Here is a 26,196-nt window from a genome sequence, read left to right as displayed (position 1 = left end):
AGCCTGCCAAGACTGTACCTAAATCAGACATGGATGATACTAGCTGCTATCTCCTCTCAGGAGCTGTGTGTATTGCTTCTGCAGCTCTCCTGACAGTTTGGGGCAGCGAGAGATTGGGATTACTGCATGGCAGTATCCATCATAATTCACTAGGCTCCTGGGCTGGCCTCTCAGTGGCATGGCTTTAAAAAGATTTCAGCTTTCTGTAGTGCCTCCAAAGAGTTTGAGTTTCTTTTCTGATCTCTTACCTGCACCAGCTTTTTACTGGTGGAATTCACATGGTTTAAATGGAATTACTGTTCATGCTTATCACTGTGAGATCAGCAAGTCAACAGACTGAAATAATCTAGAACTATTTACTGATTGGTGTTTCATGGACTGTAACCGAGCCCAAACTGAGAGTATCAGGAACATTCAAAGCTCACTCATTCGCACACAAAAACTCTGCAAAGAAGATAAGTGAGACTAATGCTCCGAGTTTCCTGTTATGCTTTTGAATGACTCCATTACTAAAGGAAAGGTTTGTGTTAGGGAAGTCAGATTAATCTTTCATAGTTGTCAAGTTTTATAACCACACAAATCAATCTGTTAGCCCAGCCAAAGGTTATGGTGGCTTCATTTACTTGCTTAGCTGGGTTTTTGTTCTTTCTCTTTCAATACTGGTGCAGACAATTAACTTGTTCAGTCATTTGGGTTTGCAGAATCGACAAGCCGAAAGCCTTATCGCTGTTGTTACATACAGCAGACATCAGTCATCCAGCCAAGGCCTGGGACCTTCATCATCGCTGGACCATGTCCTTGCTAGAGGAGTTCTTCAGACAGGTAGCCTTGGGACTTTACAAAATTATTTTGTAGTTTTGCTGACAGAATGAGAGATGGAGTGGGCAGGCTTGGGATGGGAGAGGAAGAATGAATCCTATAGGTCAACATCTTCTTTCACTTATATTTTTCATAGGGAAGATGCCCCCTGTAGCAGTAAATTAGATACAGTTTTTCTTTCATCTGACTTCAGTGAGATTCCACTGCTATGTCTGTTTGTAAGCTCGTGTCTGATATGCTGTCTTTATCAATATATTGGAAATTCTCAATCTTTCAGACATCCAGCAAAACTATCCCCAGCACCCTTGAGTGAGAATACATATTTCTAATGACCAAAAGGCAGAATATCTAACATAGGACACAGCTTGCCAACCATTGAAGATCTTCAGGAATTGGGTGTACCTAAGTGAAAGCACTCAGCATTAGGTCCAGACTATAATTTCTTCCAATAATGAGTCCTCCTATATCTCTTTGACCTGACTCTGCTGCCACTTCAAAACTCCATTTTAAGTTCTACTTTGCTATGAGGTCATGGAAACCAGTAAAGCTCAGGACATTGTAGATTACAGAGCTGGACATGTATCATCAGAAATGGTAAAAATTATGTTGCTCTTTCTGTAGATATGTGGACTGGTCTAACCTCTAGCTCTCGCAGGGCCTCCTGTTGCCAGAGCCACAAATCCAGACACAGGATTGATTCCTGTGTGATACTCATAAAATCCTCTAACTGGCCCTAAGAAGGGTTTTTTTTTGTTTTGTTTTAAGTACAATAAAAGTTATTTTTTTAAATTTATTTTTAATAGCAAAAAACTTTAAAAAAGGTAGTGCTGGTCAAAAATAAGAAGAAAAATCATAAACATTTTATTGACCTTTTTCCCCTCTCCAAGTTCAATTTTTTTAATATTTCCAAATGTTGACCTGCTCCATAGAGGGTTGAAACGTAGGGAGAAAAAAGATCAGTGAAAATGCCACTGAAGTTTATTGTTTTATCTTAATTGCAAAATATGGACAACATTTTGAAATTTAAAAATTTTCTACCATAAGAATGTCCATACTGAGTCAAACCAGTGGTCCATATAGCCCAGTATCCTGTCCCTGACAGCGTCCAGTGTCAGATGCTTCTGGCAGTTGGAGGTTTAGGGACCCCCTGAACATGGAGTTGTGTCCCTGCCCGTTCTGGCTAATAGCCATTGATGGACCTATCCTCCATGAACTTTTCTAATTCTTTTTTGAACCCAGTTATAGTTTTGGCCATCACAACATCCCCTGGCAAAGAGTTCCACAGGTTGACTGTGCGTTGTGTGAAGAAGTGCTTCCTTTAGTTTCTTTTTAAACCTGCTGCCTGTTAATTTCATTGGGTGACCCCTGGGTTGTGTGTTATGTGAAGGGGTAAATAACTTTCCCCTAATCACTTTCTCCACACCATTCATGATTTTATAGACCTCTATCATATTCACCCTTAGTCATCTCTTTACTAAGATGAAGAGTTCCACTCTTTTAAATCTCTCCTCGTATGGAAGCTGTTCTATATCCCTAATCATTTCTATTGCCCTTCTCCACACCTTTTCCAATTCTAATATATCTTTTTTGAGATGAGGTGCCCAGAACTGCACGCAGTATTCAAAATGTGGGCATATCATGGATTTATATAGCAACATTGTGATATTTTCTGTTTTATTTTCTATCCCTTTTCTAATGGTTCCTAATATTCTGATTGCTTTTTTGACTGCTGTTGCACACTGAGTAGATGTTTTCAGAGAACTATCCACAATGACTCCAAGATCTCTTACTGAGTGGTAACAGCTAACTTAGACCCCATCATTTTGTATGTATAATTGAGATTATTTTTTCCAAAGTGTATTACTTTGCACTTATCAACACTGACTTTCATCTGCCCAGTCATCCACTTTAGTGAGTCCCCTTTGTAGCTCTTTTCAGTCAGCTTTATGAAAAGCCTTAAATGTAAACATATTGCAGTAATCCCAATTTAACAAGGACACTACCAACCTTGGTCTTGAACCATTAAAGTGAGTTACTTTTCAAGAGATGGTGATATATGTGCTAAGAAAAATCTCACCTCACAACATCTTTATGCTTTTGCAAGACAGAAAAGCAGTACACTTTTTGCAGAATAGTCACCTATTGAGTACATATAAGATCACTGAAGAACTGGTGACTACGCAGACTCAAGAATATGCAGGACCCAACGGGATACAATAATGGAAGAGTGTTGTTACTTATTTATTATTGCACCCAAAGACCCCAGTCATGATTGAGGCACCATTTAACCTGGCTATATTCAAACACAGAAAAGAAACATCCAGGACTTCTCATGCCCACAGTTGATTTCTATGGTAGTTTAAATTTCTATAGTATATTTTGGATCCCAGTCACAACCATTTGGAACATCATCACCGTGCTTAACCAAGTTAGAGCGGGATGTTGATTTAAAGCATTGACACTAGCCTATTTCATAAGCTATTTTAAACCTGAGTGGTCAGTGGGGAGTACTGGCAGATATATGTTATCTCATGTAAATTATTGTCCTCTCTGCTCTCAGTTGTCTGTTTCAGAGTGAAACAAATTAAATGGTGTTTTGAGCAAATGCATTTTGAATGCACACAGTGAAAAGGGTTGGCACAGAAGGGATTTTAACTCTTGGTCTCCTGCATAATTGTGTGATGACAGGGGAGGGCATGCAGCTCTGGTAGCTGGAAAATGTGTCCAGGTTTCTGGGTTTCAGCATTTCTTTTGGGCAACAGCCCTACCATCTGAAGCACACTGAGGGTCTCAGTATTTTACTGAGGGGAGAAAATCTGAAGTGGTGAAACCCACCCTGTGCAGATACAAATGCATATAAAGAAATACAAATAGAACGCAAACCCTGGAGGAGGAATCCTGATACTTTCTCTTGATGGACTTACTCTAATAACAGAGTTCCATTACCTGTTGGGTTCAAATGAGAAGTGCTATATAGAATCCTCTTGGGTTTTCAAGGTGTTCCACAGAAACACCCAAAAGGCAAAGAGTGCTGTGTAATCAAGATTTACCTGAGTAGATGTTTTAGAAATAGGATTATGTGGTTTATATTTAGATGTAGATGTAAATTGTATAAGAGAAACGGGAGCTGCCCCTTCAGAATAGGGTGGGGGAGCATGCAGAATAGAGTGGGTACTGTTGCTGCAAGAGGAGGTTGGCCTGTAGTTGGACAGTGAGGTGATACCTGTCCGCAAGAAGCTCTTAAAGAAAAGGATTTGGATGCCCAGAATAAACAAAGTTCTCCTTTAAAAAGCTGAGTCTTGCAATTAAGGATGTAACATGAGCTTCAGTTAAAAAAAGAGAGAGGCCCTTTCAGTGTCCAGAGCTGTTACAGATGTTAAGCGACTCTTTCTGTATTCTAATCTGCTCTCAATTTTATTTCTCCAGGGTGACAAAGAAGCAGAACTAGGGCTTCCTTTCTCCCCACTGTGTGACCGCAAGTCTACTATGGTAGCTCAGTCTCAGATAGGTATGTCATTTCAATATGCTTCACTTAGGACGCAAAGCAGCAGTTTAAAGGGGAAAAAAATATTCTCCCCCCAACGGGAGTAAGATCATTCTGGGCTCTCATCACTTTGAATTAGTTTAGAGAGGAGGGAAAAAAATCACACTGGTGTTATTGTCCCTAAATGGATGATTCTAAGCTGAACAGCTATCACATTTAATTGATTTATGAGAGTTGTACTAAAGGGGAACTGAGTTAACAGAAATACTACTGGTGGACTAACCACTATGCATGGCTGTATGGCGGCTGCTCCTTGGTTCCTGAGCACTGCAGAAGACGCTTGAAGTGGGGATCCTGGGTTCAATACATGTTGTTTTAATTTTTGACTAAAGTCATTGTTTTGTTCATTTAACTGATTCCCTAACCTTCTAATCCACCAGCACTGTTCCAATTTCTCCAGTCAGCAAGTGCCACCCCCAACCTTATACTGGGTCCAGTCACTGCTTCTTGCCCCCATCTTCCCACTCCCATCCAGCAAGGGAGGTGGGAGCCTGGAGTGAACAAAAACAGTGCTTCCTTTTCCACCTTCTGCTTCTGCAGAAGAAACTGTGAATGGGGTTTGGGGAGAATGATCCCGAAGTTGTTGAGCAGCATGGGAATGGGGATGGGGGCAATAAATCTGTAACTGTGGAGGGGCAAGGAAGAGGGGAGAAGCAGCCTAGAGACGGGCAGGAGTTTGGGGACTAGAGAAGATACCGGGAGTTGTGGAGATGGGCTTCTGAGGTTTAATGGGGGGAATGAAGGAAGGAGAGGAACAAGGGGCAGGGGAAATGGAAAGAGAAAGGGACTGGTGGGTGGAAGGGACAGCAGAAGTAACTGAGAAAACACTGCGTATGTTTACATAGCAGTGTAAGCCCAGGGTTTGAACTCAGGCTCAAGCTTAACCCCGTTTCCATCTACACACAAATCCCACTAACCCAGGGCTTAGACCTAGGGTTCCAGGAACTCATGGAGGGGGAGGGTATAAGCCTGAGTCAAGTCAGGACCCAGAGTTCTCGTTCTATGGATTTGCAGTGTACATGCGGCCCCACTGGATCGTGTTGTGTGAATCCATCAGACGTGTTCCACAGGCTGACTTTCTTTGACAGTCAAGTTTTATGCACAGTCAAGTTTTCCCTCACTGCACCAGGAACAAAGGACTAAAGCAACCACATTTTGGGCAGGTGTTAGGAAATCTGGGATATGGGTGATTTGACTCTGTCCCAAGTAATGCAGTGTACAGTGTACATGCTAGAAGCCCCAGGTTGGGACTCAGGGTTCAACAATCCCTATCCCAGGGTTGCAGATGAGCGTAGACACTCAAGCCATAGGTTGACAAACCAAGAGTATGCTAACTTGCATTGTACTAACCCAGGGCTTACATTGCCGTGTAGACACACCCACTGATGCTAAAAATGTGGCAGAGGGAGAAAGTTTTAAAGAAAGGTGTGGGGGAGTGGGGAAATGACTTTGTTTTTTCCCTCCAAACATTTTATAACCAAGCTGAAAAAAGTGTAAAAGGATGAAATTTCACAGCTGTCCCCAGCACTGTCATGGGATGAATGGAAACCTAGGTCCAAACATCCCTGAACTTTGGAGAAGTTCAGATGTTTTCTCACATTCACTTTCAGACTGTCATGTAAAGCTTCAGAGCCAGAAACCTCCTCAGAGTCCCAGTTCTTGGGATACTTCCATCTCTATTTTTCCAGTCTCCAGAGGTTCAGAAAGTTCAGTTAATCATCTGTACTAATAGGCTCTTATTCAAATCATGTCTGGCCACCTAACCTTTTAATGTTAATCCCTCCCTACCTGCAACACAGAGTCATGGCTACACTCAAAACTTTAAAGCACTGCCGCGGGAGCGCTCCCGCAGCAGCGCTGTGAAGTACAAGTTTAGTCGCGGCGCCAACGCTGGGAGAGCTCTCTCCCAGCGCTGCAGGTACTCCACCTCCACAAGCAGATTAATTTACAGATGGGGCACTGTTTACACTGGCAATTTACAGCGCTGTAATGTGCTGCGCTCAGGGGGGTGTTTTTTCACACCCCTGAGTGAGAAAGATGCTGTGCTGTAAAGCGCCAGTGTAGCCATAGTCTTATGGAAAAGTGGATACACACAAGAGATACTACACTGCTACTAAGGGCAAAATGGCTCCATAGGCACCTCAAACATGCTGGAGGGGGACCAGGCAGGGACTGGAAAATACAGGACAGCTGCAGCTCAACTAGAATCCCTGTTGGGGGCCCCCAGGCAGTGCATGGCTGCTGCACTTCTCTGGAAGGGAGTACAACAATGTTCCCCACTCCCAGCTCTCCTGGCTAGTGTGGAGGGAAAGGTGTGTGGAGCGAAGGCCTCACCTTCCACACACCCCATTTCAGGCCCTTTGCTTCTGCAGAGGCTCTAGAAGGGAGCAGGGGCCATGCTCCAAGGAATTCTTCCCAGCTTTTGTGCAGGGCACAAGCCTGTGTGAAGAAGCTGCTTGTACCTTCCTCCTCTTTTTTATTCTGTTCACAGGTCGGCCAGAATTTCTCTAAATAAAAAGACCCTTATGACCACCTCCCGTGTGCAAATCATTGCAGAATTAATGGGGAATTAAACCATTATCTAAACAATTACAGCTTAAGAAACAGGCACTTAATCAATAACCAGAGAGAGATTTATTTAGTTCTGTGCTATTTATCATTCCATTTAATTTGTGCAGTTAACTGTATCCAATTGGCATTAACAGGCACATTCTCTCTAGAAATCTTGTCCTCTTAACATTATAAAGTTTTCATTCCAGTCTGCTCAACATATGGGCAATAGCTTGATGTCTTTAGTGTCTTCTTCATTAAATCAAAACCTCTTAACTTTCCCCAATATGTGTTGAGGTAAGATTCCTCACAAAATCCTAGGCCAGATTCTTAGGGAAATATTCAGCTCCTAGTCATTTGCTTATCTGATTAATAGCTTTTAACAAATAGTGCCACTGAATGGTAATTACTGTTTCTTTGCAGAAGTAATTACCTCATGAATTCCAAATTGTACAATTATCTACAGCAGGCAGCCCTCGTTTTCAGCAAATGAAAGGAATGTCATTTATGAGATAAATTTGTGTTCTCAGTCCACTTTGTAGTGGGGACATAGAGTTTCTGGGCTATCTCAACAGCTTGTTTACAGTATCAGGCGAGACAGAACTAAATCACCTCTCAAGGTTCCCTCCTGGTCAGAGTTAAGGCCGTGTTCTATTTTGCTGCTGTACGAAAGGTCGTCGTTAGAGCTGGGCCAAAGAAAGGTAATTCCTTTTCGCAATGGATATCAATATTTCAAAACCTGGTTTTGTTCCAGTTTGGAATAAAATCCAAAAATTTTGAAAATTCTCTGCAAAAGGGAATGAAGCCCCAACTTACAGACAATCTGCTTGTTGGATTGTCCCAGAATCACAGATTCCAGAAGCCCTGAGGTCCCTGACTCTGGGGCAGTCTGCACGGTGAGCTGCTGAGGAGCCAAATGAGTGGAAACCAGGTAAGTTTCCATCAGAACTTTGTTAAAATCAGACCATCACTGTGAAATGTTTTGATTTTGACAAATTGGCAGATTCCGATGAGCAAATGTTTTGTCAGAAGTTTTTCAGCCAACTCTAGTTGTTGTGGATGCACAGACCACAGCAAGTGAGCATGCTTGATGACAATGCAAAGAGAGGGTTTCTTTTAGCATGTATTGTTTCTACAGAAATGAAACAATTTAACAAGAAAAAATTCTTTAAAAAGAAGAGAACAAAAGAGACACATTCTTTCACCTGCCATTTCATTTTATAAAGAAAATGTTGGGAACAAGTCCAATCAGAGACAATTCACATCTTAAAGTCAGGCCTTTGGTCAAGTCGAGGGGAGCAGGGGAACCCAGCAAATTGCAAAGAATTACCAGGCCAACGTTTTCATTTCTCAACAGGAGAATTAAACTATTTGAAGCCCCTTTCTGTCTATCCAAGGCAGCAGGAAGCTTTGTTTGACTGGAAACAGGCCTTTGTTGTCATCACTGTCTCTTGCAACTGATTAATGTTGCAAGAGCCTTTTATTTTTGTCCCTTGGCTTGCTGGAAAGAAAATTATGGCTTCAGAAGATATAGGACAAAAGCTGATGATCAAATGAGGCGGTTCCTTAATGGCAGTCTTTCAAGAAGTTATTCCCTAACTAGCATGATCTAGGTGTCCTTTTTAACATGGAATGAAAATAACTCTAGGTCAGTGGTTTTCAACCTTTTTTTTCATTTGCAGACCCCTAAAAACTTCTAATGAAGGTGCAGACCCCTTTGGAAATCTCAGACATAGTCCACAGGTCTGCGGACCACAGGTCAAAACCCACTGTTCTATGGTGATGACAATCTTTTGTGGGCCCCTTTGACATAGTTTGATCACAAGTGGAAAACCACTGCTCTTGGCAGTTGGGCCTTGGGACCCTCATCTCAGAGTGTAAAGATGAGGGGTAAGATAATCCTCAGACAAAAACTATGTTAACGTGGACAGTATGTATCAGTAGTTTAGAGTAAAATACATTAGAGGGTGTTGTAAAGTATCCCCAGACCAGGCATTGTAAGCCCAAGAAATCCAGAGTTCAGGTTAAATTTAAAAATAAATCCAAATGTGTTACAGTATGGAAATGTACAGATAGGGCTCTCAGACACCCTTAACTCTGCTCAACAGTGTTAATATGAGGGGAAAATAAAGTTGAAAAATCTGTCTTTAAAAATCAGTGGGTCTAATCTGTGACCACAAACACTAAAGTACCTTACTGACCATATGGTTATTGTATGGTGTCACTACAGGGCAGGGCTATAGGTGGCTGAAATCTGGTGTATAAGTGTGCACATTAGCAGACCCAAAATGTAGTGCTTTCTTAAATGTTCTGTGTGGATCCATCCCTGTTGCTTGCACAAAGAGCTGACTTGCAGGAAGATGTACTATGCTGTTTCCTCCCAGCCCTACCCCTTGTACACAAGCCAATAGAGAGAAAGATTTAGTTCTGTATTTTTCCCCTTCTTCTGATTTAAAAATAATATATGAATTTGTTAAAAATTAAATGAATAGAATTTGAATATGTTTGACCCTCAGTGAGTACAAGCAGAGCAAACCTTCAAATGAGAATATTCACAAAAACCCACTGATAGTTCATAGTTCTACAACACTTGGAATAGATACCCAGAGAAGCCTATCATCATTACTGTTCTTTTATTTTTCTGTTTCCAGAAATTTCATCCTTCAAGCTTGGTCTCATCCAACTGTCCCAAGAATTTTGCTTAGATACTAAAAAAAATCATGCAGAACAAGTTCTATTGTATCTGTTTGTATTCTGAATTTCTACCCTTTCTTTCCAACATTTAAGGAGCTACCATAGCATGCAAAATATTAGCTCATGGGTCAGAATCAATGCATAGTATCATTCTTCCTTGTCCTTTTTTCAGTTCCTCTTTCAACATGTAATTCTTTTCATCCACTGTGCTATTACACTAGATAATTCACAGGCAGTGGCAAAACATAAATACTTACCTCTTCTGTTTACGTCCACTGTGTTTTGATTCAGGTTTTATTGATTTCATTGTGGAGCCCACTTTTACTGTGCTGACAGACATGACAGAGAAGATTGTAACACCACTCATTGATGAAGCCTCCCGCTCTGGTATGACTGGATTTAGACGTTCCAGGTGAGTACCTATGTTTGCTTTGGGGCATGAGTGATGTCTCTGCTTTTAGGGCTCACTTCTCTGTTTTGGACTCATTGGGTATTAGCATAGTCCTCCCTGTCCTTGTTTCTACCTGAAGAGAACTATGGTTGGGAAGTGTAGTAGAAATGGATTGATCATGAAGTACAATCAGACCTGGTTAATTATTGCTTGATTTATACATATATCCATGCCAGAATTCATTGGAATTTGGATGTAAAGAGTCTCATTTTCATTTAACCTGACCTTCCACCATAAGAGCTATCAAGGAACCATCTTGAGTTATTAGAGTTTCTCCTGTGCAGGTCCTGGGATAATTCCAGCACAATTGTGAATATTAAAAAGGCTTGAATGGGGACTAATCTGGTAGCCTGTATGCTATTCACCATTGTCTGAATAGTCAGAATAATAGAAATTAGAGAGAGAAAAGACTTATTTGGTCACTTAGCCCCTCTCTTTGTCAGGGCAGGGTTATTCCAGGCCCTGTAGATTCTCCATTGATTTGTACGTCTCCAGCAATGGAGTTTCAGCCTCTTCGCTTGGGAGATGATTCAGAAGTCTAAGTCATCATTAAGCAATATATCCTGATTATCAAACTGAATTTTACTGTTCTTCCTTTCCTCCTACTTATTGTCCCTATGACACACTCACTAATTTGTTCCCATCCTTGGTATTTTACGCTAAACAGATACTTAAAGACATTGGATCAAACCAACATTCCATATTTGAATGTCTCTTAAATCCAGGGCAATTCAGAATCTGAAGCTGGGTTCCATGGCCTATTTTTCTATAATCTAAACCACCAGAAACTGAATCCTAAATGCCCTTGAACTTTGGGGAACGGGGTTTTAACTGAAACTAAAATTTTGCAGCTCAACCAATGACTTTTAGACAAGCTATAAAACCCTTTAGCAGTCAGTCATCTCCCTTCCACTCCCAACCCTTAGTCATCGTTGTCAACAATTGTTTAGGAACTTACGTTTTCCACATACATTAGTCCTTCTAGATCCTTATTTATATTTGTAGCTCTTTGGGTTCCTTCCAAATTTGTTTGCATTTGAACTTGATTTTAAACATATGTAAACTTCACTGAAGCTGCAGACAGTGCCAGAAGCTACAGGAGGTTCTAGTTCAGTGCTCTAGAACTAAGAGCCAATACAGACCACTGTCCAAAGATGATGAGGTTGGACAGTCCTCCAGCCTACCAGGGCCCCCCCAGAGGATTCAGGAGGCCTGGGGCAAAGCAACTTTGGGGGCCCCTTCTATAAAAAAGAAGTTGCAATACTGTAGAATACTATAATCTCGTGGGGGCCTGGGGCAAATTGCCCCACTTGCCCCCCCCTCGCACCCCGGGTGGCCCTGTAGCCCACTATTGAGTCAAGGGCCTTTAGAAAGGTGAGATAGGGCATAAGTAGTGCCTCAGGCACTTCAGAGAAAGTTCAAGAGACATTTAGTAATTTTTCAGGTGCTGGCATAAAAAGGTTATAGAGCCAGCATCTTCTATAGTATTTCCATCTATCCAGGAAGGGTGCAGAGTTGCAGGGCACTAGTTCCTATTTATGTAAGGGCAAAATGTATCATATTTTTAGTGATTGGAATTTAGTTATGCAAGACTTTTTTGGTGTGCAGTTTCACACAAATTTCCATTTTAATAATGAAAACTTTGCAAAGTGAAAATTGGAACTTTCACACAACTCTAATAGCATTAGGCAACATATATGGGTATTAACAGTGTTGAGCTCATTGAAGTTCACAGTGTTGGCTATCAATAGACTCAGAGCCGATTTTTCATCTCACACTGGTGTCAATTGGGAACAACTTCACTGTATTGACATAGTTGCACTAGTGTAAATCACATTGGAATTAGACTCACTGTTTTTTACAATGCTCCAGATTCTTATCAATTCTGAAGTAGATCTCCCTAATGTTCTCATGTTATGGTTCTTCCAACATAAGCATGGGAGCAGAGGGAGGAAATTTAAGTTTTGGATGTTGGCTTTTGCTGATTGACTGTATAGTACTTTATGGCTAGGGTCTTTTTCACTCCATAGCTGTATTTAAGTGTATGACGTGCTGATTCCTATCACATTGTGTGATCTTGTCTCCCAGTTTGAATAGCATTAGCCCCTCCGAAGTTAAAAGATCAAGTGTCAAGAGCACTGGGTCAGAAGGAAGTGCCTCACTCAACTGTTCCATACTCACTGTGGACTTCAAATGTTTTAAAGCCACCTGGACCGAGGTGGTGCAGCAGAACCGGGAGAAATGGAAAGCAAAAGCAACCAAAGGTAACAGATGAGCCTCATAATAAAAGGCTGCAAGCTCTTTTACCTCCTCCCCTTCAGGCTTTTTTCCTACCCAGTTAGTCACGAAGTAAGCTCTGACTTCTCAAACCGTCTGCCTCTAGAGGCCAGCAACTCTCACCACACTTGGGGCCAGGAATACCATGTAACTCAGCTGAAAACCTTATACCTTTTTGTATACTGTGCAGTGGGTGTTTGGAAGTGTGTATGTGTTGGAGGGAAGAGAGCAGTAGAGAAGATGATAGAAAGGGAGTGGAAAGGGAAGTCAGTGGGCTTTGAATCAGGCCCCAAATGAGAAGAAGGATCTGACTTTTTGCCAGCTTGTGAAATCTCTTCAGAGCTGTGTGCCTGTTGCTCACATCCTTGATTAACTGAGACAGTATATTTTAGATTGTTTTATTTTTTATTACCTTTTTTTTTTTTTCTTGTATGGCAGTAGTATTGTACAGTACTGTATACGGGCCTTATCCTACAAACACTTACTTGCCAGCCATGGGGCTTAATACCATAAAGACACCCATTCACTAGAGCTCAGAACTACACACCCAGCAGTAAATGTTTGCAAGATCAAACTCTATGTCACTATAGGGCAAGATAAATTTCTCTCTGGCAGGGACTCCTTTCTTCTTCTGTGTTTATATAGTGCCTAGCACAGTGAAGCCTAAATCTTGACTGTGACCTTTAGGAGCTACTTTGATATCCATTATTATTAATAATAATCTCTTAGATGTGAGGAATGGAGATGGGTGCAAGTTCTTTAACCAAACTGATTTGGACTTGGGCTTGAGGCATAATGGAAGACTTGGCTCAGTTTTTATATTAACTGAAGCAGATTGTTCATCCTCAGTTATAAACTCTCTTTAGGAGGCAGAAGGGGACAAGTTTATTAACCAAATACAATTTTTCTTGAGGTTAAAACATGCCATACAAAGTATCAACCCCTTTTATGCTTCTCTTGCCAACAAAAAGCAGTCCATTTATTTGCCAAGTGAGTTCAGATAGCTCTTACTTTTTAAATTGGAGTTTACTTGTTTCAGCTGTTCTTTTTTGGATCAATAAGACCTGATGAAAACAAATGAAAGTTTACCAAATGACTATAGTTTCATTAACATGGCCAGATGGTTTTTGGTATATGACTGTTGAATGTATGTGTCCAATCTATTTTGCTGTAACACGTGACTGCTGTTCATGAGATTGTCATCATTATAGTATATACTGTTTGTTTATCTAAAGTGCACACCCACATTATCTAAATCCTGTATGCAGGGGAGACCATCAGGGATAATATATACTTTACAAATTGCCTACAAACAAATGCATAAGATGGTCCCGGGGATTTAACTTTGTTTTCTACCCATTTGCAGTGAGTGCTTTGAGTAAGAATTTCTACTGAAAAATACATAAGAAGTCACATGATTCAAATGGACTCATGCACCATTAGTTAGGTTCTGGTTTGTCTCTGCTCATCAGTTTTTAAATCTTCATACATTTCTGGGTGTGTTTGTAATAACCACATTTATACAAACCTTTTCATTCTAAAGACCTTTACAAACACAGGACTTGTCACTGTATTGGCTGAGCAATGGGATGTAGAAAGTGAGGCCATAGACTGGGAATTAGGAGATCTGGGTTCAATTCCTGGTTCTGCCACTGACTTATTTTTTTTTCTCTTGGGCACATCATTTTACCTCTGTATGCCTCTGTTTCCTGACACTTACCTATTTATTTGATAAGCTTTTTGGATGGAGACCATTGTTCAGTATGTTTATAGAGGGCCTACCACAATGAAACTTCAGTCTCTGTTGAGGCCTCTAGACATAATTACACTGCAAATACATAAAAATAATAACAATAATAATGTATAAGGTACTTTACAGGAATGCAGTCACAGTCAGGGTGTAGCACATAACAGCTATTTATTAGTTCACAGCAACATTACACAGCAATTTAGGATCAGAAGCAAAGAAAAAATTAATTTGTACCATTTCTGTAGAATACTGTAATGTCTTTGGTAAGGATATTTTCAATGGAAACTTGAAGTGGTGTTTTTATACTGAGTATAGTATTTTTGGAAAATGTCTTGGACTCCATAGGCAAAATAAATGAGTTTGTTGCTCAGTTCCTCCTACTTAAAATGTCATTATTAAATAATTATAAGTTAAGAACCAGAATAAACATCTGCCTCAAGGCATAAAACACTGTATAGAGCAAGCATGTTGTGACACTAATTTTAATATCAGGCACATTTCTAGCAGTATCATAATAAATCTCTATATGAATTAATGTTCCCTGCAGTTTTTAACCAAGTTTTGTCCATCTCCTGTTATTAGGTTGCAAAGTGTTAGCAAATTTTTCAGAGAGTCCAAAACCAGGGGAGGTATCTGGGAAGCTTTCACTGTATCATACCTCCTAAGGCATAATATCAATGTGCATACTGAGCCATCTATGGAGACTAGATTATTGCAGAAATGATTAATAAAGTGTGGGAGGCTCATATCTAATTTAATTATATTTTTATGTGATCCATAATTTATTAATTTAAAAATTAATTAACTTTTGTCAGCTGCTGGCAAAGAAATACAGATTGATGCTTCTTATAAAAATGACGTTTTTTCCCTTTCTGTTTTGTTCCTCTTTTTGGTAGATTTTCTGGAGAAAATTGCTCTGATTCAGTTGTCAAAAGAATTTTTGTTACATATGAGAAGATGTTTAATAAACACTTCATAATTCATACTCCCTTGCTTAGGATCTGATCCTGCAAGATACAGAGCACCTTCTGCATAGATGTAGAGACCCTTCAACTCCCATTGACTGCAACTGGATTTAAATTGAAGGTGCTTAGCACTTTGTAGGCGTTGTTCAGCAGTCCAAAGGAGCCAGAGTTCTGTATTTATGTGATTCTACTCAGAATTAGAGTAGTTTGAGAACTACCTAAGAGACAGGAAAATGATATCACTGGTTCTAAGTATTTGCTATCACAGCAAAACCCAAGGTTCAGTTTGCTGGACATGAACACAGATTACTTTTAAAAGAGGAAGTTACTGCTGTGTATTAACTTTCTTTTACATGCGTAATCTGAAATGCTATTATTGCTCAGGGCTGATTGTTTCCATGCTTAACTGCCCTTCCTGTACTTTCATTGTTTTAAAACTCAGAAACAAGTCCCTATGGCCAAAACAGGTGGCCCAATGATAGAGGTACTCAAGGCCTAAAGGTACACAATTCTGCTGACAGGCATCCTGTCCCTGGGAAAGAGAGAACCAATTGTGGAGATGGCTGACTAAGGGTACGTCCAGACTACCCGCCTTATCAGCAGGTAGCGATCGATTTCTTGGGGATCAATATATTGTGTCTCATCTAGACATGATATATCGATCCACGAACACGCTCCCCATCAATTCTGGAACTCCACCAGCGCAAACGGTGGTAGCGGACTTAACAGGGGAGCCGCGGACGTTGATCCCGCGCCGTGAGGACCCAAGGTAAATCGATCTGAGATACTGCGACTTCAGCTACGCTATTCACGTAGCTGAAGTTGAGTATCTTAGATTGATACCCCGCCCCCAGTGTAGACCAGACCTTCATGGGCAGCTGAGGTAGGAAGAGGCCAGCTGAATTACTTGGCCATGTTTCTTATCTGACATGCCCCCAATAGCAGATTTATGGGTGAGGGGATAAAGGGTCTGAATTTATCTTCCTTTCACTTTCACTTAGATCCACTGTTCTCTTTCTGACTTAAACTAGTTTGTGGTGTTTCTAGGCAAATTCCACCCCAGAGGTGGTTGCACACCTGTGGTGCACGTGTAGTCTGTATATCATTGCATTTTTCTGAAGCAATTTAGGATCATTCAGGATGGAAAGGCACTGTATACATGTAAAATATTAGTAGTCAGAGCATCAGACCTAAAGGAAAGGAAGGAAAACTTAGGGAAGAGTGAGAGGAAAAGAAGAGCATAAGAAGCCAGCAGAGAGAGACTGAAATCCCCTTCCCTTTACATGGATGGCTGAACTGTTCTTCCCTTAATTTGCTTTAAAAAATACATAGATATAAAATATTTGGGGTCCATATTTGCAATTGCATTAGTGGTGGGGTTTTCAAAAGTGACAGCAAATATTGACTTTAATGGGAATACAGCTAGGCCAATGCTGGGCGCCTTGCAGATCTCACCCTAAATGTTTTGATTTTGTGTCTTTCTTTTTTTGGTCATGTTAATTTCCACATTTATCTAAGTTAAGATCATTTGAGAGGACATGGCTGAAATTGGATTAAAAGTGTGTATGGTATCACTCTGGCAAATCTGCTAATGGTCTTGATTTATTCCCCCTTCATTTTGGTTCTCCCTTTGCTGAGGATGCAGAAGAAAAAGCTAAGAAAGAAGCTGAGGAAAATGCTCATCAGGGAACAGATGAAAAGAAAACAGAAGAAAACGAAGAGAAAAGTCCAGCCGAGGATACCACGACAGCCAAGTCAGAAGACAGCAAAGAACCAAATCCTGGGGAAAGTAAGAGCACAGAATCTAGCAAGGGTCATGTAAATGGGACTCAGCAAAGTGGTGTGAACAAACTTGAAGCCTCTCAAGGGAAAAAGCAGTCTAGAGCGGACAAGGGCAGTGAGTCTCTCCAAGCAACAGGAGAGGAGAAACAGCATGTCCAAAATGGTAAGTCCTTTCTTTGTTTCATATAAGGGGTGAATCCAGTCCCAAGCCCAAATATCTCAGCAAGATATTGGGGAGATGTGTGAAGAAAGGAAAAGGGTCCTGGAGCAGTTCCATGCAGACTACTCTTTTTTAACAGTTGGCATTGCCTGTATTGCCCTAGATTGCTCCCTTTACAGGTGGGAAGTTCTCTGGGAACTCCTTGGAGCTGAACTCCACAAGGTTCTGCATCAAAAATTACCCAATCCCTTGTATGCTCTAGCTCAGTGGTTCTCAACCAGGGGTCTGAGGCCCTCTGAGGTACCACAAGCAGGCTTCAGGAGGTCCACCGAGCAGGGCCAGTGTTAGACTCTCTGGGGCCCAGGGCAGAAAGCCAAAGCCCCACCGCCTGGAGCTGAAGCCCGGGGTCCTGAGCCCCACTACGCAGGGCTGAGCAACTTAGCTTTGTGGGGGCCCCTGTGGCATGGGGCCCCAGACAATTGTCTTGCTTGCTACCCCCTAATGCGCTGGCCCTGGCTTTTATATGCAGAAGACTAGTTGTTGTGGCACAAGTGGGCTGTGCAGTTTATATAACATGTTGGGGGGGGCCTCAGGAAAAAAAAGGCTGAGAACCCCTACTCTAGCTGCACCTTTCTGCACCTTTGGCTGTAAAAATGAGGTTTGCCTCCACATCAAAATGCAACTATCAGGTACACAGTGCACTCTGGAAGCTGAAAGAGCTGGTCTGGGAGAAATCCTCAGCTTCACTGAGTGCATGCTTATTGTACTGAGGAAGAGGGAATCAAAGATAGCTCATGAACTGCTGCAGGGCTGGGTTAAGGTCCCTTTTCACTGCTCCAGTGATGCAGATGGACTTCAGGAGAAGCAAAGGATCTGGCCCTTTAGTTTTTGAGCTTTTAATTTACATATGACTTGTTTCCTTTGTTATGCTGTTCTTTATGACAAGTGCAGGCCCTGTTTGCTGTATCCTTTCACTGAATCAGTGCTAGGCACTGTACAAGCAGGAAGGAAGGAAGGCAGGCAGGGTCCCTGCTCCAGAACTTACGGCCTAGAAAGACAAATATAGAAAGAATAGGGAAAAGAAAAGGAACATGTCATGATAACAGCTACAACTAGTCAAAATTCTCAGAAATTCAATCTTTTGGCAACATTGTTTTGGTAGAAATATTGAATTGTGTTTTTAAAAATACTATTTTTTTGGAAAAAGTGACAGAGTGTCCTGTGGCACCTTGCAGACTAACAGATGTATTGGAGCATGAGCTTTCGTGGGTGAATACCCACTTGTCCGACGCATGTATTCACCCATGAAAGCTCATGCTCCAATACGTCTATTAGTCTATAAGGTACCACAGGACTCTTTGCTGATTTTTACAGATCTAGACTAACATGGCTACCCGTCTGATTCTTTTTTGGGACATGTTTCACTCCTTTTTTTAAACCAGCTATAGACCTGGTTAAAAAAAATTTTTTGGGCCATTTCCCTCTTATCCCCCTCCCAAGATGAGAAAGTGTTTGTGAAAATTACATCTCATTGTTTTGTATTTTTTTTTAAATTATTAGCTCCATCATAAGGCTATTCTCAGTTGCCCCTGAGCCGTGCTATTTCTCCTAAAGGGAGATTTTCCAGAGCAAGAATTGCAGAGGGACAGGGCTTGAGCATAAATATGAGAGAATATATTCAGCAAGTTAGTTTGAACTAAGGGACAAACAAATCCCTGAATTGATATAACCTAAAATATAGTGTGTGAAACTAGTGGAGATCTTAAAAGTGTTCTAAGCATATTACCTTTTCATTTTATAAATATATGCCTGTTAACAAAGCAGAAATAAAGAAAATGACAATAAAGCCACTCACCAACTGAGTCAATGTCGGCTAGCTAACTACTCCCAAACCACTCTCAGTAACCTTCTCAGGAAAAGCCCAAGGACATGTTTACCCTGCAGCTGGGAGCGGGCCTAGGTCTAAACACGGGTGGCCCATACTACTGCCTGTGCTGCAATATCCACACTGCTATTTTTAGCATGCTTACTCAAGCAAAGCTAGCGCGTGTCTGTCTGCCCAAGCCAGGATGCGCGTTCCCAGCTGCAGAGTCGACATGCTCTGAGTGAATAGATAGGCTTGCAGTGTGCCTTGAAAAGGAATCAAAACTCAGGCCAGAGTGAGTAAACAAATTCTAGTTAAGGGCCTGCCATTGAGAAAGCCCAGTCTGTGAATTACAAACCTAGGGACTGCCAGTTCAGGTAGCTCAGCAGATCTCAACTTCCAGGACAGAGCACAAATAGGACTTCAATGGATAGCTAGCAATGTCCTCCCCTTAGAGAGATCAGGAGCTGTTGATTAGCATAGAGCATACCACATGCACAGGGTGTGTGCATCCACTTGGCAACCCACTCCACCTACAACTAAACTAAATATTCCTTTTACATATGTAGCTATCAGAGGGGTAGCCATGTTAGTCTGGATCTGTAAAAAGCAACAATGAGTCCTGTGGCACCTTATAAACTAACAGATGTATTGGAGCATAAGCTTTGATGGATGAATACCCACTTCGTCAGAAGCATGTACTGGAAATTTCCAGAGGCAGGTATAAATACGCAGGCAAGAATCAGTATGGAGATAATGAGGTTAGTTCAATCGAGGAGGGTGAGGCCTGCTTCTAGCAGTTGAGGTGTGGACACCAAGGGAGGAGAAACTGCTTTTGTAGATGGCAAACCATTCACAGTCTTTGTTTAATCTTGATCCGATGGTGTCAAATTTGCAAATGAACTGAAACTCAGCAGTTTCTCTTTGAAGTCTGGTCCTGAAGGTTTTTTTGCTGTAAGATGGCTACCTTTACATCTGCTATTGCGTGTCCATGGAGGTTATCTCCAGACTGATTCTTGCCTGTATATTTATACCTGCCTCTGGAAATTTCCATTATGTGCATCTGACGAAGTGGGTATTCACCCACGAAAGCTTATGCTCCAATACATATGTTAGTCTTTGCCGTGCCACAGAACTCATTTTTGCTTTTTACATATGTAGCTGTTATCCTTTGGAGAAATATTTGGAGTAGAGTTGGAGCTTTCTACAATGCATAGGATTTTTCCTATGTTGTGGTAGAAAGCCCCAACATTATTTGAATGAATGGGAATGAGCACAGAAAGGACATGTGAAATCCCATTAAACTGTACCAGATAAAGACACTTTACTGAAGCTTTCTGTTTTACATACTTCTCAAATGATATGGAGGTGAGATGTACTTCATTGCTTTTGGTAACTTCCTTTTGCTGCTCTCTCCCCCATTGGGTCATTCTTTAAATGTCAAAAAATGCTTTAAAAGGATGATTTCTGAAAATCAGTATCTTGCTCAAGAAAAGAAATTGGGCTCTAATTTATTGGAAAAGACTTTTGAGTTATAATTACTCTGGGGCCTTTTGGACTCATGAAACATAACATCCATCTCCTTGGGTTCAGTACTGCTTCCTTTATGCTATGCCTATGTGGTAATATCTTCTTGCAAAGTATTCTCCTGATTATCTTGATTGTTTGGTAATTCCTTTCAAGAAGATAATTATCGTTACCATTCTGCAGTGATATGGTAGGCCAACTATTATTATATTCATAACTTCCCCTTTTCATAATAAATTATATTCAGTGAAAGTTCAAAAATTGTCTCCTCACTTTAGTTTGAAATCTGTGTCAGTCAGACCTTTGGTGGCTTCTCACGAAGGGAGCACACAATGAAAGAATATTAATTTGGACATTCATCATCGTTGCGTACACACAGTTGGGGCAAGTCATTTTTATTTTCCAGTCGGAAAGTAAAGTATCATTAGTTTCTCACTGTCAATCATCATGATAAGTAGCATGTGAGTAGACATTTGTGTTTTGACTGGTAAATTTTAATGTAAATTTTGCAAGGGTGGTGCACATGTCCATTGGAACCTGGGCATTCTTCTCTGATGACAGGTCCCAGTCTTGCAATGAGAAGGTCCCAGCCCTTAATTGAGCTCCACATAGGCAGACCCTGTCTTTCTCTCTCTCTCCTTCCTCTTCTCCCCCCCTTCCATTCCCCATGGCTATTATTTATAAAACTTGGAAAGTTTTATCTCTGATGCCTCAATTCAGCCGCCCACCCTTCTTAATCAAAGTGCTCAACCTGAGGCATGAGCTTAGATCCTATTGACTTTAATGTGAAGTAAGCATATGCTTTAGTGCTTTGCTGAATAGGGATGGACTTAAGCACATGCTTAAATGCTTTGTTGAACTGAGGCCTTAAGGAGGCAAAGAGATAAAGATTAAAGGATTTAATATTCAAGAATGCAATGAACTGAGAAATCAAAAGTGATACTGAGAGTAGGGGAGAAACTTCAAATAAAGAATTATGAGTGTGATCCTTCAGTCGCTGAGCAATTGTGAGGGCCTGCAACATCTTACAAGAAGAGCCCTCATATTACTCGGAGTTTCTGAAGCGGTGGAGATGGGGAACATGATTTTCAGAAGTACTGGAGATAGATGATTTTCATATTCTCCCTCTACATTTCCCAAACAAGTAATGCCCGCCTATTCATTAGTACGGTATACAATAGAGGCTGTTAACACCTTCTTGATATTTAACATAGTAGTTAATGGTGTCATGCTGTAGGAGGGAGGGATAGCTCAGTGGTTTGATCACCGGCCTGCTAAACCCCAGGTTATGAGTTCAATCCTTAAGGGGGCTATTTAGGAGTCTGGGGCAAAAATCTGTCTGGGGATTGGTCCTGCTTTGAGCAGGGGGTTGGACTAGGTGAGATCTCTCCCAACCCTGATATTCTTTGATTAAAAGGCTGGCCTCACTGTTGGGGTGCCTCCATGTGTGTCATAGCCTCTCTATCCCCATCTGGCACCCGCTGCTTTGGTCCACTTCTTCTTGTGAGTTGACCTTCCAGCCACGTCATCATTTAAGTCTAGCCCTTTAGGCTTACAAGAAGTCCAACAAACCAGTGTTCTCAGGGCTCTTTGACATCCTTGTCCCCTTTTTTAGTCTCACACCACTCTATCAGTGGCTGGTAGGGGAACCTGGGGCCTCTCAGTAAACCAGGTGCCAGGCCAGGGACCATATAACTATCAGCCAAGGTCTGCTCAGTCCAGCTGCTTGTGGCTGCTTCTTCCTACCATGGTCTTTCTCAGATCTTCTCCCCACAACCTCCCTAGGCTCACCCTTATTTCAGGGGCAGGTGTCCCAGAGCTCTCCCCAAGAATCCCCCAACAAAATCCCAAACTGAAAGTAGTAACTTCTCAGGCTCAATCTTTCCTTTCTTTGTACACCTTCAGTCCCCCTGCTTTGTTCCTTAACTGAACACACCCTCGAGTTCTCTCCCTGGACGTCCAAATCCTGCCCTGCTTTCAGTGTGCACCTCCAGAGCCTGCATCACACCTCCTCTGGCTTGCCAGCCTTCTCTACTGAGGCTAGGATCCCCAGATTTACTCTCCCTCAGGGCTTTCTCCTCACAACCTCTCTAGTCCCAAAGAGAGAGATTGCAGAGTTCCTTCCTCTCCTCCTTGCAGCCACCTCCTGCTCTCAACTTCCTCTGATTATAGTCCTCTCCCCAGCTGGGCTTCATCCACAGTTAAGCCCAGCCCTTCCCCCAGGGCAGCCAAGTCCGATATGTTAATTGTCCTTCCCAGCCATATTAACCCATTCAGAGCCTGTGTGGGGTACTCGCCTTGTCACACATGGTATTTGTAGTATCTGCCATTCTAAATACAGTTAATATTGTGCTACAGTAAATCTACATGGTGTAGATATCAAGATTTTAACTGTACCCACTGTGGACCAGATTGTGATTGCCTTTAAATGGTTTGGCAAAGAGGACCTAGAAGCTAAAGTGCCCTGCCCTGCTCCCGCATCATGCTGTTACCATCCACAATTGCAATCCTAGCACTCACTTTGCCTCTTCCACACTGGCTCCAGTAAGACATAGTGGAGCCCTGTGAGCCTGATCTAAAGCCCAATGAAATCAGTGGGGGTATATGTGTCTTTTTGTTGATTTCAGTGGGCTTTTGGCAGGGCCATCCTTACCCATACACAAAGTACGCAGCTGCGTGCTGCTCCGGCCCCTGCTCTGCCTCTTCTTCACGGCTTCCATCCCTGCCTCTTCCCACTCCTGCTCCTCCCAACCCCGCCCCCACTCTCCTGTGGACTTTAGCAGGGGTGGGGCACCCTGCACTCACTGGTGGCGGTACATGGAGCGACCTGGCCCCAGCCTGCTCCACTCTGCCAGCTCCCAGCCATGCCACCCGTGAGTGCTGGGGTGCAGTTTCCCTCTGCTCCCCAAGGCTGGGAGCCAGGGGAGTAGGGCGGAGTGGGCTGGGGCCAGGTCACTCCACTTCCTGCTGCCCCATGAGTGCGGGGTCGGCCTAGCTGCCCTTCAATCACTGGGCGGCAGGAAGTGGAGAGACTGGCCCCAACCTGCTTTGCCATCTTGTGCTGGGGGGTGGTTTTCCCCCCTGGCACCTCCACCCCCCCATGGAGGCCCCCGCGGGGGGGTTGCATAGGGCACCAAAATGGCTAGGGATGGCCCTGGCTTTTGGATCAGGCAATGTGTGTGTGTGTGTGTATACACATATAATGCTTGGAATTAGGATCACAGCTTGATATAGCCATATAATATGAGTCTCCATTTCACAGTTCAAGAAATTGAACAGAGAAAGGCGCTTGTGATTTAAATGAAAAAAAAAATCAGGGTCATTTGGCTTAGAATTAGTGCCAGACTGAGTGTTGATTGTGAAAGCTAGGAATATTTGTATTTTCTTTCTTCCACTGATGTATCTGAATAATTTGCTAAATTTGATCATCTGCAATGGGTTTCCCAGTCATCACTATGATTTAGTGAAGTTCTGCTTTGCTGTCATTGTATTACTCTTGTAATAAGGATCTGTGGTTAATCCTGCTTTGACTGAGCTCCTGCGGGAGATTTTGTTTGCTTGTTTTTGTTTTTAAACACACTTTTAACCGAGGCTGGGCTCAGTTCACTTCTTGTGCCAGCAGAGTATTCTGCAGTGCCCAGGATTCACCTCCTGTGGGAGGATAGCTAGTGTTTGCACGTCTTCTACCCCATAGAGGTTCCATCATGGGAGGACATCTCTAAATCATAGCTCGTTCCATTGGAGTCCTGGTGATGGAGGGTACTTGGGATGCTGGGCTGGCACAGCAGGCCCATGCCTGGTGCCCCAAAGGGATTGTATGATGTGATGCTTTCATCTTTGTAAAGACCCTGCAGCCTGAGGCCATCTAATCTAGGACTAACTGGTGGCCAGAGAAAGTCTCATCTTTCCAGAAGTGTTGTTGTCAGCAGGGTGAAACCTAGTTATGGGTTCAGGTAAAAGCCTACTGTGATTGATAGATGTGAACTCACCCTTCAATTAACATAACTGTAAGGATAGGTTCCAACCTAAGACCAAAGGAGTATGTGAATCCACTCAGGATCTTTTGCTGAATAATGTTTTGGGTAGGGGCCCATGTTGGAGGGAGGAGGCAGAACAGACAAAATACTTGAGAACAGCTGGTGGGAGCAGCTGAAAGCATAGTAACTCTGGCTCTGGAAGAAATTTGGGGAGAAGTATTTGGGTTAGTGGTGCAGGCTGAAAGGAGTGTCCTTAGTGCTGTGAGCAAAAGAAGCTGTTTCCTGATATTTGATTCCTTCTGCGTTCAGAGATGCAGGACTGTGCAGATTCTTTAAATTATAAACAAACAAATCTGCATCAAAGAAATATCTGACTGTCACCAGTTTTTACTCCCATGTGGGACATCCCCAGGGCCTCAAGCTTTGGCTAGTTACTCAGGTTGGAAAGGGGCAGCATTGGTGGGGTCCAGTTTACAGGAAGAGAGATTGTGAGCCTGGTGTACCTGGTGAACCAAGATAAAACAAATAGTGGAGATACTTGCCAAAAGCAAAAACAGACAGCAGGAATTAAAGAACAGGAGCTGGAGACTTTGCAACATGAGGTAAGAGAAGATTTAAAACAAGTTATAAATCAGAAATTGGAGATTTCCCAGAAAATGCCCAGTGAGAAGTTGCATTCTGAAATAAGATCCTTGTTGGAACAGCAACTACAGAGTGCCTGGACAGATTGGGATACCCAACTGCAACACATCCAGACTGGCATGGAAAAACAGATTGGCGAGGTGAGCAACAGTTGAACTGCCATAGACTAGAACCTTTTCCATGAATTAGTTGAGACAAACAGGTTTTGGCGGGTTTGGAACTGCTAACTGAGATGAATTGCAGCAAGGATTCAAGAAGCTGAAAATTCAGTTCCAGAAGGAAATCAGAGGGTCACTGACCACAGTGGAAGGCAGCTGCCTGGATGAGGAATTGAGGCAGTCAAAGTTTGGGTGAGATATCTATCATCATTTGCTACCCTATTTGTAACCCACAGAGGCCCAGAGGGGAAAGGTTGGGCTGTCCCAGCTCAAATAATGCAAAAGTCCACTATTTCTGAGTGGAAAAATCCTTGGGAGGCTTATTTTGGCTCAATTCAACATTAAAGCTCAAATGAATGGCTGGGATGGTGAACAGAAAGGGAGGTTCTAGTAACCAGCTTGAGTGGCCCACCTCTTAGGGTGCTACACAATCTATCTCAGAAAACAGATTGAATCGTCCAAACCTGCACAAGCCTTTGACATGCAGGTTAGAGCTAGCCATCAATCTGAGCTGGCCCGGGACAGCTAAGAATTAGAAGGAAAGAGAAAGAAGAAACTTCACCTGAACTGGCAGAGGACCTGCGGACGCTCATGTTCCTGGCATACCCAGGATAAATTGCCAGTTTGTAGATGCTGAGCTGGGTTTGGACTTGCAGATCAAAAGCAGCAAAAAGAGGCCAAAGACACTCAAGAGTCTGTGGAATCTGCCACAGAACTTGAATCTTTCCTTGCAGCAGTGCACCAGAAGAGGAAGCAACCAATAGTTGAGGAGGATGGAAGCTCATCTCCGTGAAGCCTGTAAGTAGAGATCTGTGTCTAATATGTCTGACGGAAGAGGGGATCCTAATCTGGTTCATGACCTTATTGAATGATTAGAACAAATGATAAATTCTTTGTAAAAGAAGGGAAACTGGCAATAATGCAAAAATTAAAGAAAACCGACAAGTGCTGGTACTGTGAAGAAACTAACCACAAAAAGGAGGATTGTAATAAATTTAAGGCAGGCCAAGACAGATTGTTGCAAGCATCTAGTGAA

General features: G+C 42.3%; 1 protein-coding gene across 8 annotated transcripts in view; it reads left to right on the top strand.

The window, feature by feature from the left end:
• The window catches only part of PDE1C (phosphodiesterase 1C), a 566,690-nt gene that overhangs the window by 481,826 nt on the left and 58,668 nt on the right, over window positions 1-26,196 (top strand). For all 8 annotated transcript variants that reach the window (XM_030551321.1, XM_030551314.1, XM_030551319.1 and 5 more), the window contains 5 exons: window positions 702-822; window positions 4,246-4,327; window positions 9,899-10,019; window positions 12,147-12,322; window positions 16,696-16,995. In XM_030551321.1, the coding sequence (XP_030407181.1) occupies window positions 702-822; window positions 4,246-4,327; window positions 9,899-10,019; window positions 12,147-12,322; window positions 16,696-16,995 (800 nt within the window). The remainder of the gene's footprint in view (window positions 1-701; window positions 823-4,245; window positions 4,328-9,898; window positions 10,020-12,146; window positions 12,323-16,695; window positions 16,996-26,196) is intronic.

Source organism: Gopherus evgoodei, chromosome 2 (genome assembly GCF_007399415.2).
Source record: "Gopherus evgoodei ecotype Sinaloan lineage chromosome 2, rGopEvg1_v1.p, whole genome shotgun sequence".
Classification (NCBI taxonomy): Eukaryota; Metazoa; Chordata; order Testudines; family Testudinidae; genus Gopherus; species Gopherus evgoodei.
This window is presented reverse-complemented; position numbering and strand designations above follow the sequence as displayed.